General features: G+C 44.1%; 1 protein-coding gene across 1 annotated transcript; it reads left to right on the plus strand.

The window, feature by feature from the left end:
- The first annotated feature begins 13,908 nt into the window (after positions 1-13,908).
- On the plus strand, positions 13,909-17,041 carry LOC121805591 (stachyose synthase-like). Its single transcript, XM_042205510.1, has 4 exons — positions 13,909-15,429; positions 15,506-15,683; positions 15,763-16,130; positions 16,211-17,041. Exons 1-4 carry the CDS (start codon positions 13,948-13,950, stop codon positions 16,772-16,774), a joined length of 2,592 nt encoding a protein of 863 aa, XP_042061444.1. The 5' UTR covers positions 13,909-13,947; the 3' UTR covers positions 16,775-17,041.
- The last annotated feature ends 929 nt before the right edge of the window (positions 17,042-17,970 follow it).

Here is a 17,970-nt window from a genome sequence, read left to right on the forward strand (position 1 = left end):
TACTCGGTCTGTGGGGATACCATATTAGCTCTGTTAGCTCTTGTTATTTGTATCTCTCGTGCGGACCGAGTCACTTTTGGGCTTGGCTGATGTATGTTCCTTTGATGATTTTTGATATAGACAGGTTGGGGGTCTGCCTTAACCCTCCGCCGTGATGGTGTTTGAGGAAAAAAAAAACCCTAAACCCTAAACCCTAACCCTGAACCCTAAACCCTTTACTATCCTAGCCTCCTAGCTCAACTGGTTGAGAAGGGAGGCAAGGATATGGCGCCATCCAGGAGGTCCTGAGTTCGAATCCTGGATGGCGCAACTTGCGATTAATTTCCCTGTGGGCTTACCAGTCTGAGGGTGGTCAACTTACGAGCCGAGTCCCGTCTGAGGGTGGTTAAGCAGCTAGTTCGTGGGCCACGAGGGAAAGGGACAGGCCGGTGCTTGGCCTAGACCCGTCTGAGGGTGGTTAAGCGGCTAGTTCATGGGCCACGAGGGGCAGGAGGAGGCTAGTTCGGACGTGACCACGAGGGGCTGGAAGAGGCTGGTTCGCTTGCCAATGTATCTCGAACTCCGATGTGTGTGTGTAAAAAAAAAAACTAAACCCTTTACTAGCTCAACGGGACAGGCAGGCGGTGGGGGAGTGGTTCGTGGTTCAGAGGGTTCCCTCCTGGTGGCCTTTTGCACGCCCCTTGTAGCCGGGTCGGCCTTCGAGGCGGAGCTATTAGCTCTTCTTCACGGGCTGACTTTGACTATGCAGTTCTCATCGCAGGTTTGGGTCGAGATGGATGCAGCAGCAGTGGTCGCGGTGTTCACTTCAGGACGCGGGGGAGCAGCGGATGTGAGACACCACATGGCTCGCATTCGCACTCTGCTCTCACAGCTACAAGTTATGTTCTCTGATATCTATCGAGAGGGCAACCGACCAGCCGATTTTCTGGTAGGTAGGGGGTCCAGACCCCTGCCATCACCTTCTTTGATGCGGATTCAGCGCCTCGGTATTTGAAGTCGCTCGTCAGGATGGACCAGTTGGGCTATCCAAACTTCAGATTCAGATATCGAGATGAATGACTACTTCACATGGTTCGTGGTTTTGATTTATGGTTTTTTGTTTTCCTTTGGATTTGGCCAACATTTGGCCATCATCCTTGTTATTATTTTGATGTATAGCTTTGTTATGTTTGTTTTCTCATTTGTTAGATGGTTAGTACCCGGTATGTGGGGATACCATAGTAGCTTTGTTAGCTCTTGTGATTTGTATCTCTCGTGCGGACCGAGTCACTGAGAGAGACTGTTGAAGAACCTGAATCTGAATCCAGACATCAGCCTAATGCCTCCACTGAGACTCTAAATCCAACTCAACCGAAAGAGACTGTTGAAGAACCTGAATCTGAATCCGGCCATCATTCTTCTGCAGTTGAGACACGTCCACTGACTGATGCTCAAAAGCAATCTCCCAACGGGGAGGATGTCTCGTTTAGTGATCTTGAAGACGACAAAGATGATGATCCATCAGAGAAGCTATCATCAGCACCTAGGGCATCAACGAGCGACAAAACGTGGGTTCAACTGGACGAGAGCTCTGGATCTCAGGGTCCTAAGTAGAATGCGTGCCAAGGTGTCTCGAAAGATAAAGAATCAGAAGGTGAAGACTCCAACGACTGGCTCACCGTTGATGATACTGATTTCAACAGCTTAGGAGCAGTGTGAAACTTCTCAATGTGCAAATTTGTTTCTCCATTCCTATTTTTTTTTTACTTTTACATTTGTGTGTATAAATTAGCCACCTTGATAATCAAAAGGTGGGTGGGTGTTATCACAATACATGTCAAGAAATATCAGATTCTTTCTTTCTTTTCATTTTAATGTTGCTTATAGTATTTGTCAAACTGTGATATATATGTGTTTGTTAAATTTGTATAAAATCATCAGTTTTTAGTGTAAAAAAAAACACCACTGCAGCCCAATCATCCACACCTGCCAAACCCCCCAGCAGCCCAAACCACAAACCAGCAAACCATGCTCTCACCACCTCCACCCCAAACGCATCTCCAACCTTCCAAAAAAATACAGCAACACCACAAGTCCAGGCTCCCCAAACCCCCAGCTCGTTCCAATGCTATTCCAATCTCTATTTCTAAAAATAAAATCTCAAACTCAAGCCATGGAACAACATCTCAGCCTGCTTTTGTTAAGGCTGTCCGAGAGCTCACGGCCTCTCTCTTTGCCGAAAATTACGTGCCTCTTCCTGCCCAGAAAACCGACGCTACCTCCACCATGCAGCCTTCCCAAACTGCCCAGAAAAATCAGAGGCATCGCCCAATTCAGCCGGTTTTTTATGATGAAAATATGTTGGATTTTCCTCCTCTTGAACGCACCGGACTTATTCACACAGGGGTCACCGGAGGTAGCTCTTTGCAAGGCAGTTCAGCGGCTGCCCCCTCGTCCTCATTGCAGCCCGAAAATGTCAACAACCCATGGAAAAATCTAAGGAAAAGGGACCGAACATGGATGCCAATAATTCGACACAAAATGCTCATCCCGAGAATTCAAATGAAGGACTGCCTAATGTTCATTTTGGCCGCTCAATGGCGATGTTCTTCGGTCGGGGCAGCCGGCAGAGGGTCCGTTTCTTCTCGATCCGGAAAAGGCCGATAAAAGAGGCGAAGTCCTCTACGTTGATGGTAAGCCTTGTCTTTATTTTTCGGCTAATGAGTCCTCCTTTCTTGCAGGCTATTTAGGACCTGCCATCGTTGGCAAATTTTCTCACTCCATCCCTCCTGCCCACCAAATTCAGAAAGCTCTAGGTAACTTAAAACTTGTTTGTGCCATGTCTTGGAACTTCTTAAATGCAAAGCATATTTTCATTCAATTGTCTGATATGCGTAATTATGTTAAGTTACTTAATGGTCCGAATAACTCTCATGTTTGGTATGTCGAGCACTATCCGATGCGTGTTTTTAAATGGACTCCGGATTTTGATCCTTTCTTCGAAATTCCTATAGTTGCCATTTGGTGTAACATACTTTCCTTGCATGTTCACTTGTTTGAAGAATCGTCTCTAATTGCTATTGGTGAAATGCTCGGTAAACCCGTGCATGTTGATAGGGCCACAATCTCTAGATCTCGCGTTTCATTTGCTAGAATTTGTGTCGAGGTCGACTTGTCGCGCCCCATCCTTGAGGAGATAGATGTCAACATTGTGGGGAAACAAGTGACGTTGAAAGTGAAATGGGACAAGATCCCTTTATATTGCTCCGAATGTAAACACGTAGGTCATTCGGCGTCGGCTTGCTACACATCAGGGAGGCGGCCTATGCCTCCCAAGAGGGACTATACCCGAGGCCCGCCCCCACAGAACCGGCCTCCTCCCAACAGAGAGGGAGAATCGCATCCGGCTGGTCTTAGTAGACAGCATCGGGTCCCGAGGCAGCAGCCTTTTGCTAGGCAGCCTTCGGAGAGGCCACCCCCCGTGGTTGGACTGCCACTGCGTCAGGAGAGGCGCAACCAGGGCCTGGTGATTAGAGAGCCGGCTCCTGGCCCCGTCTTACCCCCTGGGTCTTCTTCAGCAGCCTCAGAGGGTTCAAAGGCTGCAGGGGACGATGGCTTCGTCGTGTCTAAGAGGAAGTCCAAGAGGGTAGCTTACCGCGAGAGGCGGCGAGAGAGGCTCCTAGAGATGGAACAGACAAAATCCAACTCGGAGAGGACAGTGTCAGAGGCAGAGGGACAGCAGGGCATGGAGGCGGATGAGTCCTCGTCGGGGAGTGAGCGGGGCTCTAGATCCCGATCGCCTTCTATTATACGCGGCTTCGGTTATGGGCATCTAGCGATGGTTGTGCATGGTGATAACATGGTCGTGGCCTTGGAGGAATTTCCCTCGGATGACGATGAGGTGGATAGTGATGCCCACCGGGAGGCTATGGTTGTGGAGGTACCGATGACGAGGCTTGATTTCACAGACCCAGTGTTGGAGTACATTGGATACACTTCTCCTCCCGCAGAGGGTACATCGAAGAAGGTGAGGCTTTCGGCCTCGGGAGCCTACTGACCCTCCCATGTCTTCCCACTTCATGGTCTGGAATGCCCAGGGGATAGCCAACGCTACTACCCAAGGCACTTTCAAAAATATGATCGATATGTACAGTGTGTCGTTTACCGCGGTGCTTGAGCCACAGACGGATCCCCAGCCTTCTTTCTTTAGTAGGCGGATTGGGTTGCAGTTTAGGTGTTCGAACACAAACAGCAAGATTAGGATCTTCTCTCACAGGGACTGGCAGGTCGAGGTCATTGATGACTCTGAGCAGGTCCTTCACGTCCGAGTTACTGCTGCGATATTCCCTTTTTCAATCTATCTCTCCGTAGTGTACGCTAAGTGCTCGAGGGAGGGAAGATACGATCTATGGAATAAGCTCAGGGACATCTCTTTAGCTACTGACGGGGCTCCCTGGCTCGTTGGACGTGACTTCAACATCTTCTTGCTTGAGGAGGAGAGACGGGGTAGTGTCACAGATAGGCATGGAGAGATGATGGACTTCGCCGACGCCGTAGCAGACTGACAGCTCCTGGGCCCAGGTTTTGATGGCCCACCGTTCACCTGGACGAGGAATGGGCTCTGGGAGAGGTTGGATAGAGTACTTCTTGGGGAGCACTGGACGACCGCCTTTGCGGCTACTAGGGTGACTCATTTGCCTAGGATCTCTTCAGATCATGCCCCTTTGCTTGTGCGGTGTCAGCTCACTACTCAGATTCTGAGGCCTTCGTTTAGGTTTCAGAACATGTGGGTTTGGAATCACACTTTCAGGGATGAGGTTGCCAGAGTGTGGACGGCGGAGACAGGCTTCTTCGGCATGCTTAACCTTCAGTTCAAACTCAGCAGAGTTAAGGGTTTTCTCAAGAGATGGAACAAGGAGGTCTCTGGGAACATCTTTGACAAGCTGAGGGAGGCAGAGGAGGTAGTTGCCGCTGCGCAGGCGGCTTACGACGGGGACCCGACAGGGACCCACAGGAGTGAGCTTAGCCGATGCACCGCTCTCTATCTACTCCGCATTAGGATGGAGGATGATTTCTGGAAGCAGAAGGCTGCCATTCGGTGGGCGGCAGAAGGCGAAAGGAACTCCAAATTCTTCCATGGGTGGGTGCGACAGAAGCGGGTGAAGTCCCGGATTCACGCCATTCAGGCAGGAGGACAGACTCTCACGTCAGAGGAGGACATTAGACAGTCGGCGGTTGGTTACTTCCAGCGGCTTCTCACGACAGACGTTGAGCACTTGGAGCAGCCGGACCTTGATCTCCTGCGTGTTCGCCCAGAGTCCGTGGACCGCGAGTGCCTCTGTGCAGTCCCCGACTCCGATGAGGTGAGAGCGGCGGTCTTTGGCATCAGTGGGGACAGCTCCTGGGGATCGGATGGCTTCTCGTCCCTGTTTTTCCAGTACTGTTGGGACATCGTTGGAGCAGAGGTGGTGGCAGCTGTGGCGGATTTCTTCTTAGGAGCTCCTATGCCCCGCAGCTTCACAGCCACGGCCATCATACTCTTGCCGAAAAAGGCAAGCCCGGCGACCTGGGCAGAGTACAGACCGATTAGCCTTTGGAATGTGACCAACAAGATCATCACTAAGATCTTGACATCGCGCTTGGCGCCGCTGCTTCCACTAATTTTGGCGCCGAACCAGAGCGGTTTTGTAAAGGGTCACTTGCTTAGTGATAATGTGCTCTTGGCTCAGGAACTGATTCACGACATCGGCAGATCGCTCATTAAGAAGGCAAACTCGCCTAATCTGGCCATCAAGCTAGATATGGCAAAGGCCTATGATCGAGTGGAGTGGCCTTTTCTCCTCCTGGTGCTTGAGAGGATGGGATTCTCGCCGGGGTGGGTGAGTATGGTCGACCGATGCATCTCTTCATGCTGGTTCTCAGTGCTTGTGAACGGGGCTCCGGCAGGTTTCTTTCAGTCTACGGGGGGACTTCACCAGGGAGATCCGTTATCGCCATCGCTGTTCGTGCTTGCTGCAGATTATTTTTTGAGGACCTTGAATAGGCTTGTGGACACACATCCGGATATGGAGTATAGATGTGCTAGACGCGTGCCGTTCATATCCCATTTGTCTTATGCCGATGACATTATCATTTTTGTCAGGGCGCACAGATAGTAGGTGTAGAGGCTTGTTCGTTGTCTTGAGCGCTACGCTGTCGTGTCGGGTCAGATGGTAAACAGGGGAAAGAGTCATTTCTACCTCTTTGAGAAGTTCGACGCTTGGGCGGCTGAGGTGGCAGAGGCGAGTGGATTCCAGCAGGGATTCCTCCCTCTCACTTACCTGGGTGTCCCTATCTATAAGAGGGGGCTGAAGGCCGACTACCTTTTAGATATCCGACAGAAGATGGTGGACCGGATTCACAGCTGGTCTCACAGACATCTCTCTCTTGGAGGGCGCCTCGCTCTGATCAAGAGCACCCTTTTCACCGTCCCTCTTCACATCTTCCAGGTCCTGAAGCCGTATGAGTATTGGATGGGGGAGTTGGAGCAGATCTTGGCCTGGTTCTTTTGGGGCACGGTTGGGGAGCAGAGGAAGATTCACTGGGTTAGCTAGAAGAAGAAGATTTGCTTGGTGTTGGATGAGGGAGGCCTCGGCATCCGTCGTTTCCACGAGGTCGTCAAAGCTTTCAGCATCAAGCTCTGGTGGAAATTTCTCGCACAGGATTCTTTATGGGCGCAGTTCACTATGCGCAAGTATTGTTGCCATGCTGGTCGTGCTTTCATTTCCCCTTACTCTCCGCATGATAGTCCTATCTGGCATCGCCTCACTGGTATTAGGGGTCAGGTGCATGGTCTCATTAGGTGGTCCCTCGATGAGGGGCGGATTAGTTTCTGGGACGACGTGTAGGTCGGGGATCTTCCCCTTAGGACCTATTGTCCACCTGGGACTGAGGTTTCTAGGTTTTGGCGTGATCATATTTGGCATGTTGATAAACTGCATGATTATTTGGCCTTGTATGGTGTGCCTTTGTATGTGTTGGGTCCTATCAGGGCTGTTCCGATTGAGGTGGGCAGGCGAGATGTGATGCGATGGAGCCTCACTGGCGATGGCGAGTTCTTGACGGCCTCAGCTTGGGAGCTCATCCGGACACGGTCCCCTAGACATTTCGAACTTCGCATGGTTTGGAATGCTGGGCTGACCCGACATTCTCTGTCTTCATCTGGCGCCTCCTCCAGAGGGTCCCTGTTGAGTGTTATGTTCAGACCCGCGGTATCTCTCTTGCATCCAAGTGTCTGTGTTGTGTCTGTTCTTTTTCAGTCGAGTCGTTTCAGCATTTGTTTGTGTCGAGTCCTCTGGCGAGATCGGTTTGGGATTACTTCGATGGCGGGTTTCCTTACATTAGCACACACATTCACATGTGCACTGATATTGCACTTAGATTAGGTTTTTGGTGGAGGTCCTCTCACAGGGCCACCGTCTTGCACATCAGCTTCATTATTCCCTGTTTGGTATACTGGTTTATTTGGACGGAGAGGAATAGCTGCAAGCACCGCGGCATTTCTTTTCGTTCTTCACATGTTATTTGGCAGGTTGTTCGGCACCTGCGGATCTTGGTGGCGGCGGGTGTGCTAGTCCCCCTTCATTGGTGCGGTTGCACCCCTGTCTTTGACTTCATGCCTTTGGCTCCTCCTCGCCGGCGAGTTCTGAGGTCCCTGCAAGTGCTTTGGCATACACCCGACGATCCCTGGGTGAAGCTGAACACCGATGGGGCCTTTATCACCTCGACGGGACAGGCTGGCGGTGGGGGAGTGGTTCGGGGCTCAGACGGTTCTCTCTTGGGGGCCTTTTGTACGCCCCTCGTAGCTGGGTCAGCCTTCGAGGCGGAGCTCTTAGCTCTTCTTCACGGGTTGACATTGGCTATGCAGTTCTCCTCGCAGGTTTGGGTCGAGATGGATGTTGCAGCAGTGGTTGGGGTGTTCACTTCAGGACGCGGGGGAGCAGCGGATGTGAGACACCACATGGCTCGCATTCGCACTCTGCTCTCACAGCTACAAGTTATGTTCTCTCACATCTATAGAGAGGGCAACCGGGCAGCCAATTTTTTGGCAGGTAGGGGGGTCCAGACCCCTGTCATCACCTTCTTCGATGCGGATTCAGCGCCTCGGTATTTGAAGTCGCTCGTGAGGATGGACCAGTTGGGCTTCCGAACTTCAGATTCAGATATCGAGATGGATGACTACTACATTTGGTTTGTGGATTTATTTTGTGGTTTTTTGTTTTCCTTTGGACTTGGTCAATTTTTTGCCTTCATCCTTATCCTTTTTATGATGTATATCTTTGTTATTTTTGTTTTCTCGTTAGTTAGATGGTTAGTACCCAGTCTGTGGGGATACCATAGTAGCTTTGTTAGCTCTTGTGATTTGTATCTCTTATGCGGACCGAGCCACTTTTGGACTTGGTTGATGTATGTTCTTTTGATGATTTTTGATATAGACAGATTGGGGGTCAGCCTTAACCCCCCGCCGTGATGGTGTTTGAGAATAAAAAAAAAACCCTAAACCCTTCCACATTCAACCACGCCTCTGAACCCACATACATCAAGCCAATACATCACATTTTCATGTATTGGCACTGCCCAAACCTTACTCTCCGTCCTACGAACTCTCAACACATTTGTTGTGTCATTTGCCAACAATGAGGCTGAAATGTGTTCGTTTTGATAAAATAGTAATGATGGATCATCAGGTCCATAACATAACTGTTGTTCGAAACTTGCAGATGTCATCTACTTCAAAACATTCACCCAAGATTCAATTTTTTTCATAAAAACTCAACAATTCTAAATAATATGCATATGAAATACACAAATTACGGAAAATCGACCAAAAATTCCATCAATTTCATCATAACCCCTAATTTCATCATAATCCCTAAGTATAGGCAACAAAACAACAAAAATTGACCAAAAATCCATCAATTTCATCATAAACCCTAATTTTGCTAAATTACGAAAAACCTGTACAAATTAAGCAATAAATGATGTATTTAGCCAAATTTAAGAACAATTACCGGAATATGGTTGCAAAATGGTGGAAATTAGCCGAAAATTACTGGGAATCGTCGGAATTTGCTGGGAATCGTCGCTTGGGTCGCGGCTTTCTATCCGTGCTGCGAAGTGTTCTACCTTCTCTGCCTGTTTTAAAACCCACCGGAAGACGCATAAGCGTTATGCGTCACTAGCCAAAGACGCATAAGCATTATGCGTCGCTAGGGAAAGACGCATAATGCTTATGCGTCACTAATAAAAGACGCATGATGCTTATGCGTCACTAAATAACGACGCATGATGGTTATGCGTTTCTCAATTAACGACGCATAACGGTTGTGCGTCACTCCCTGAGTCGGAATACAACTAAAGCACTTCATTTAAATGGATTCCATTTACATGCTTTACCAAAAAAAGAATTTTTCCGTTTAGAATTCTATAAATTATAGAATTCTCTAGTATTTTGATTCATTGAGAAATAAAGTATAATTACTTGTTCTCATTCCCGGTCCTGGCGGAAATCACCCCCTAGCACCTCAACTAGGGTTTATCTTATTCTTTGTAATTGTTTTTGTTCTTCGTAATCGTTCGAGTGCTCTATTGCTGATCGATAGGATACAAAATCCAATCATGCTTGTGGGAAGGGGATGAGATTCTCAAAGTGGAAGTATTCTTGGAAAAAGCAAAATCACTTTTCTAATCCAATCCAAAAGATGGAATCATGTTCCTCATGTACGTACAGCTTAATGGAAAACATGAATTAATTAAACATTTATATTCCAGCAAATAAAAGAAAAAGATAAGGTGATAACTGATAACATCGTTATTTTCCGATCTAAATGCTCTAGTAAATAGCTAGTACTAACAATTACTCTATTTGTCCGTGATTAAAAGGCTCATTTTTTCATTTTAATTTGTTCAATAAGAATCTCAATTCACTTTTACTATAAATAATAAATAGGCTTTACATTCTATTGTAAAATTAATATATTATATAAGTGAGACACGTTCAATCTATCGTTTTCTATTCACTTTATATTTCTTAAAACGTACATTAAACTCAAATGGAACTCCTATGCGTAGAATAAAGGAGTAGTAGTAATATTTTAAAGAGATATTCCTTAAAGCGAGATTGAAGCAATTGTCTAGCCTTTTAGGAATTTATTTAATATCTCAAACTTTCATCCTATTTATAAAATATTTTTAATTTTGATAAATTTATAAAATATATTAGATTTTTAGTATTTTCTATAAAATTTCCCACAATTCAGAATTCTATCACATGAAGCATATTCATATAGCCAACATCGCCAACATTTAAGGGGGAATTTTATATATAAAAACTAAAAAAGAAAAGATTAAGGTGCTTCTTGATATGATGGAATGGAATAAGGAGTGAATAGAATGGAGATGAGAATAAAATCAGGAATACAAGTGGAATATAAGGAATATAAATGGAATGGAATTGTGTAGCGCGTATAAATTATGTGTAGTGTGTGCGTGTGTGTATAGTGTGCATAGTGTGTGTAGTGCGTGTGTGCAATATGTAGTGTGTGGATTTTTTTTAATAATTAAAAAAATATAAAATTTTTATTTTATTATAAAATTTAAAAATTATAAAATTAAGTGATATTGAATTTAAATATTAAATAATATATTTTATAATTTTGATAAAATCTAAAATAAAAAGAAAAAGAGAAACAAAATGGAATGGAATTGCAATTCCTTAGCAAAATGGAAGGAATGGTTATTCCCATGTGGAATGGAATGGTGATTCCCAAGGGAAAAAATACCAAGCAAAAGAATAGAATGGAGGTAGGAACGTTACTCCATTCTCTCATTTCATTCTACCATACCAAGTAGCCCCTAATAGTGTTGGCCACAAGGCCCAAACTTAAATGATTTTTTTCACATTCAGTTTTTCCAATATAATATCCCACTATAAAAAAAAAAAACTCACAACCACACACGGACACACCTCTAAATAACTCTGCCCCCTCCAATCTACTAGTAGTAGTAATTAGACCAGAAGGGAATTGCCTTGGTCGTATAGTTATCACATTTCAAACATTGTTTAGTATACTATCTACATCCTAGTCTAAGTAACATGTTTCTACGTGGGCACATATGAACTTAAATAGCAAAATTTAGTAAATTTAATTATAAATATTTATGTAGGTGAGACTATAATTACCTTTTCTTTTTATCTCTCTCATACTTTACTAATTTGATATTAAAACATGTCATTTCTAATATCTCTATTTTTATTGGACAGTGCGAGTATTTGACATTACATAGGTTTCATTTTATCAACTCATTCAAGGGATGTAATCAAATGCAAACTCTAAATATTGTACAAACTTCAAACATGATCTGGACCATTAGAAAATGTCAGCAGATTACAAAATAACAGCAACAAAGAATGTCAACACAATGTCAATAGTTGACGTTGTGTTGACACTGTATTGACTTCAAAATCATGAAATTTTACAATGTGCTGACATTGTAATGTTAGTAGATAGTGAGATCCACATTATTATTAGTGTTTAATGAGTTGTAATGGTGGGTCATAATGGTATAAGTGATAAATAAATTGATATATATGTGTGAGAGTTGGGAACAACTTTCCACAAATGAAAATGCTCATATTTTTATAGGATAGACGAAAATGAGAAGTGTATATCTTTTTATGGGACGGATGAAGTATATTCTAACTTCAATTTCGTCTCAAGATATTTTGTCGAATATATATATTGAAAGTTAGGAACATAAAATACTACTTTTAAGTCTTAACTATGTTTAAAATATTCTATACGTATATGGTTTCAAATGCATAAGCAATTTGTTTCGGAATTTGTTTATCATGAAGCTGAGAACTCTGCTGTAAAGTGAGAGTTAGGGATAACTTTTCATAAATAGAAAGTATACATATTCTTATGAATGGAGGGAGTATATTCTAAATACAATTTCGTCTCAATCCGTGACCTATGAAGAAATGTTAATCCAAAGATGATTCCAAAATATAAAAACATATACTCCCTCAATTCCTAAAAATTTGTCACTTATTTCCTTTTTCGTCTGTCCTTAAAAATTTATCACATTTCACTTATATCATTTTTGGCAGTAGACCCCACATTCCAGTAACTCATTCATACTCACATTTTATTATAAAATTAATATATAAATGTAGGACTCACATGTCATTAACTTTTTCAACCCGCTTTCTATTACATTTCTTAAAATTCGTGTCAAGTCAAATGGTGTCAAATTATTAGGGACGGAGAGAGTATGAAACACGAGGATAAATGACTGAATATTTGATTCACATCATACTAATCCAAAGGTTTTTTAGTTCGAGCATTTCTCAATAATCTCAAGTAAAATTTGGGAAACACAATGGATAGAGTGAAAGAGAAAGAGAAAGTAAAAGGGGAGAATGATTCATGTATGCGAGGAAGATGATGGTATGGTATTTTATTTTTAAAAGTTTGAACATATATAATCAAAACGGATGGTCACATAAGTTTAATTTGCCACATAAGTTTTACTTTTTCATTTTGGAAAAAAACTAGAAAAGTCTAAAAGTCATGTATTTGTATTAAAAAATTAAAGTTAGAAGAAATAATTAGAAAATATTAAAAGTTCATGTATTTACATGCAAATGACCCTTTTATGAATTTATGGAAATTGGAGATATTTTCTGGAATATATATATTGAAAGTTAGGGGTGCGTTATATTGTTAACTATTTAAGTTGCTAACTCTGTTAACTCATCGGCTGGATGGAAGTAACTACAAACAATTATAATAAGAATTAAATTAGTTAGTCATAATTGTTGAAGAATTTATAGGAATTTCAAGTTGTGTGAGAATACACCATAAAGTGATGAAGAAATATACCACTCGAAAAAATACAAGTTGATCAACGATCGGTATATCAATATATCAATGAGCATATATTTGCAACTTTTGTAGAGGAATATTTGGTAAAGAAGATGAGAAATGGAGAGATTCTACTTTTTTCCAGGAATTTTATATGTGTGGTCAATTTTTTTACTCCTATTATTAAAACATGATGATAGTGTGTGTACTTTGGGAGGTTTATATTTGGATTGGGTTATCACAATTGTAATGGCAATTTCTGATAAGTTACCAACTTAGTGAATTCATCCGAATAAATGTTCACCGATATATCTTTGTAAATCGATAGTTTTGAGACGCTGATTTATTTCATAACAAAAAATGAGGATTACTGAACAGAATAATCGAATTAGTACAATATTTTTGAAAACTTTGGCATAAGAAGTTGCATGAATTGAAGTGTTCACATATTCCAGAAATTGCTGTAACTGTAACCGCGGTCCATCCGAGAACCTTTTATTGCTTACCTAAAAATGAAGTGGAGTAAGTATATACTCCATTAACTGTTTTAATTGTTTCCATAATAACTGGACTGCCTCTCAACTATTCTTAGCTCTTGCATCTATATCATGCAAGAGCTAAGCATTTCGAAACTTATCTCCGCGTGTCACAAACCAAAATGGTACTCCAGTAGTAAAAAACAGTCCAAGTTCTATATGCAATAACTTAATAGTAGTCAGGTCCCTAGGAAGAAAGCAATCTAGCTGGAACAAAATAACTACTAATAGAGAAGCTTCGAGTAGTATAGTCGTCGTCTAACACTCGAGTCATTTTCCACTCCATTGTTATGAGAATGAGCTTTCACAAACCATTTCAAATGGTATAAAGCTAGCTAGATAGAGCATAAACCGCCCAAATTCTACCCTTCCCACCTTTTCGTTATGATTCTCTTTTTCTACTTGAATAATTCCATCCCTCCCAAAATCTCTCTCTATATATATACCTACCTCCCATTCCTCATTTCCCATCAGCACAACCTCTTTCTCTCTCATCTCTAAACTTACTGTTTTCCCACTCTCCAATGGCGCCACCAAACGACCCCGCCAACGCAATCTACACCTCTCCTAAACCAGTGAAAAACGACACTGTCTTCGACCTCTCCGGTGGAAAGCTCTCCGTGCAGAACGTGCCGCTTCTGTCCGAGATTCCGGCCACCGTCATCTTCCGGAGCTTCTCCTCCGTGGTGAAATCTTCCTCGGCGCCGGCGGAGGTCTTTGACCGAGCACTCTCCCTCTCCCACAAGGGCGGCTTCCTCGGCTTCAGCCAGCACACGCCGTCCGACCGCCTCACCACCTCCATCGGAAAATTCATCGGCCGCGACTTCGTCAGCATCTTCCGGTTCAAGACGTGGTGGTCTACTCAGTGGGTGGGAACCTCGGGCTCCGACATCCAGATGGAAACTCAGTGGATCATGCTCGACGTCCCCGAGATCAAATCCTACGTCGTCGTCATCCCAATCGTCGACGGCAGCTTCCGCTCCGCCTTGCAGCCTGGGGCAGACGGCCACGCGCTCCTCTGCTCCGAGAGCGGCTCCTCCGCCGTGAAGGCAGCTACCCTGGGGGCTACTGCCTACGTCCACGTCTCCGACAACCCCTACACGCTGATGCGGGACGCCTACACGGCCGTGCGGTGCCACCTTGGCACGTTCCGCCTCATCGAGGAGAAGGCACCCCCACCTCTCGTCAACAAGTTCGGCTGGTGCACTTGGGACGCCTTCTACCTCACCGTGGAGCCCGCCGGGATCTGGCACGGAGTCAAGGAGTTCGCTGAGGGGGGGCTCTCCCCGCGCTTCCTGATCATCGATGACGGATGGCAGAGCATCAACATCGATGGTCAAGACCCGCACGAGGACGCCAAGAACCTTGTTCTCGGCGGCACTCAGATGACGGCCCGCCTCCACCGCTTCGAGGAGTGCGAAAAGTTCAGAAAGTATCAAGGCGGATCAATGGTGGGGCCCAAAGCACCCCCATTCAACCCAAAGAAGCCCAAAATGTTGATCAGCAAGGCGATCGAGCTTGAGATGGTTGAAAAGGCTAGAGACAAAGCGGTGCTGGCCGGCGTAACCGATCTCACTGAGTTTGAAATTGAAATTCAGAAGTTTCAGAAGGAGCTAGACGAGATGTACGGTGGAGGGACCGACGAGAAGGGGTCGTCGGGCAAGAGCTGCTCCGGCTGCTCTTGCAAGACGGAGGATACCGGTATGAAGGCATTTACCAAGGATTTGAGGACTAATTTCAAAGGATTGGATGATATATATGTCTGGCATGCATTGGCTGGTGCGTGGGGTGGGGTTAGGCCCGGGGCGACTCATCTCAAGGCTAAGATCGTGCCTTGCAAGCTCTCGCCGGGGCTGGATGGGACCATGACGGATCTTGCTGTCGTCAAGATCATCGAGGGCTCTATCGGCCTCATCGACCCCGATCAAGCTGATGACTTCTATGACTCTATGCACTCTTATCTTGCTAAAGTTGGGATCACAGGAGTCAAAGTGGATGTTATTCATGTAAGTAGTTCCTAAATTTTCTTTGAAAAATAAGTACTACTACTATTTGTATTTGACACGTTTTTTTTTTATGTAGACACTTGAATATGTAAGTGAAGACTATGGGGGCAGAGTTGATCTTGCAAAGGCTTATTACAAGGGTTTGTCCAAATCCCTTAACAAGAATTTCAACGGAACTGGTCTTATTTCCAGCATGCAGCAATGTAATGACTTCTTCTTCCTTGGAACTGAGCAGATTTCAATGGGAAGAGTCGGTAAGATCCTTTTTTCCATTAGTCCATTTATTCTTTTTCATTAGATACAAACATGCATCCGGCTTGATTTTGTAAACAGGGGATGACTTTTGGTTCCAAGATCCAAATGGCGATCCAATGGGAGTTTATTGGCTACAAGGGGTCCACATGATCCATTGTGCCTACAACAGTATGTGGATGGGACAATTCATTCAACCAGATTGGGACATGTTTCAGTCTGACCATTGTTGTGCTAAATTTCACGCTGGATCAAGAGCTATTTGTGGAGGCCCAGTTTATGTCAGTGACTCTTTGGGAGGCCATGATTTTAATCTTCTGAGAAAGCTAGTTTTCCCAGATGGAACAATCCCTAAATGTGTGCATTTTGCTCTCCCAACCAGAGACTGCCTCTTTAAGAACCCCCTCTTTGATAGCAAGTCCATCCTCAAGATTTGGAATTTCAACAAGGTACAACAAGGCAAAAAGAGGATTTCATATTGTTTAATTATAGTAGCACTAATAATTTGGTTTATTCAATGATTGTGCAGTATGGAGGTGTCATCGGGGCCTTCAACTGCCAGGGCGCTGGGTGGGACCCCAAGGAGCAGAGGATCAAGGGCTATTCCGAGTGCTACAAGCCACTCACCGGCTCAGTGCACGTGTCGAATCTTGAGTGGGATCAAAAGGCCGAAGCAGCTAGCCTCGGGGAAGCCGAGGAGTACGCTGTCTACCTAACTGAGGCAGAGAAGATTGTTGTGACTACAAAGGAATCGGATCCTATTTCGGTGACTCTGCAGCCGTCCACGTTTGAAATCTTTAGCTTTGTCCCGATCAAAAAGATTGGCCAAGATGCTAAGTTCGCGCCCATTGGCTTGACCAATTTGTTTAACAGTGGAGGGACGATCCAAGGACTGATATATGACGAGTTCGTAGCCAAGATCGAGGTTAAGGGTGAAGGTACATTCTTGGCGTATTCTAGCATTGTCCCTAAGAAATCGTATGTCAATGGAGTTGAGACTGTTTTCCTATGGTTCGGAGATGGGAAGGTGCAAGTTAGCATTCCTTGGTACGAAGAGTGTGGAGGAATTTCTAACATAACTTTTGTGTATTAATCAAGGGTCGTTTCTCGGTAGCTCAATAGCAGAGTGGTCAGTTACATGAGTGATTGGTCGCAAGTTCAAATCCAATAATCTATTGAGGCTTCCGAGTTTGATAAGTTTGATCATGAAGCATATGGTAAGAAAGTAAGTGACTGCCTGATGGTGCACCAGGCTAAGAAATTATGATATGTTTTTTCTTTTTTTTTTTTGTATTGATTTGGATTTTGTTTTGTATAAATAATGTCCCGTTTAAGAGGTCAAGAGATGTCCTGTTCAACATTCTGCTGTGCAAGAATTGCTCTTTCAGCTTTAATCTTAATTTTTCTAAATTCTAATTCGAGAATTGCTATCAATTTCTGGTCCACGGACCTTCATTTAATTCGCACTAATGAGATAAGAAATTAAAAGACGAGGACTGTTGAATTATTGAGATAAATCGAACTAATTTTGAGTCTCGTCTTGTATACTTACACAGATATTTTTCTGCTTCAAAACGTTAAAATCGCAGTCATGCTTGATGGTTACTAATAAATGTTTGCTTTATGACAAGAGAAAATGGAGAATGAGATAGTTGTGCATTTAATTTTTTGGAGTTATGCCCATGCAATCATGAACTACTCATCGAGCTAGGGGTCAGTGTGGACTCGGGAAAGAGAGGAAAGGAAACTGATATTTGGCAGCTGTGAAGTTTGTTGGTTGAGCATTCATGTAACCTCTCATATATTAGCTAGTTGATGCAGTTTGAAGAGTTGTTGTTGGAAGTGAATGCAGAGATGAACGAGCTATGGCTTGCAATATGAAGTTGTTGGATGAGCAATGTGAGAGTGAAGATGTGTGCAGTGCACGAGAGAAGGTTTGTGACAGCTCAACTCCAGCTCACTCCACACGAGCCAATTCCACACGAGCTGAGCTCGTGACTGCACCAGAGATCACAACTAAGGAGTGGGACCACTTGTGTACTTGGAGAGACGTGGTGATCAAAGGGATGAAGAAGATATTTGTTTAGTAGAGTTAGTTATGTTTAAGCATTGTAATCTTGTTTATCTTGTACTACATTGATTAGTTTAGGATTCTAGATTGTTCCAATGCAATGCATATGTATGAACTCAGTTGAGCAAAATTCACTAATCAATGAAACAGTAGATTCAAGCTATGAACTACTTTAGCAAAATATTCCAGTACACTTTCTTCTTCATGTGTTACGTTGC

The sequence above is a fragment of the Salvia splendens genome, chromosome 1, assembly GCF_004379255.2.
Source record: "Salvia splendens isolate huo1 chromosome 1, SspV2, whole genome shotgun sequence".
Lineage (NCBI taxonomy): Eukaryota > Viridiplantae > Streptophyta > Magnoliopsida > Lamiales > Lamiaceae > Salvia > Salvia splendens.

Bases quoted from the DNA above. Each gene is read 5' to 3' on its own strand.
- LOC121805591 (XM_042205510.1), top strand. From the start codon at position 13,948: ATGGCGCCACCAAACGACCCCGCCAACGCAATCTACACCTCTCCTAAA. The intron at 15,430-15,505 runs GTAAGTAGTTCC...TTTTTTATGTAG, and splicing joins TCAAAGTGGATGTTATTCAT to ACACTTGAATATGTAAGTGA. The intron at 16,131-16,210 runs GTACAACAAGGC...ATGATTGTGCAG, and splicing joins AGATTTGGAATTTCAACAAG to TATGGAGGTGTCATCGGGGC.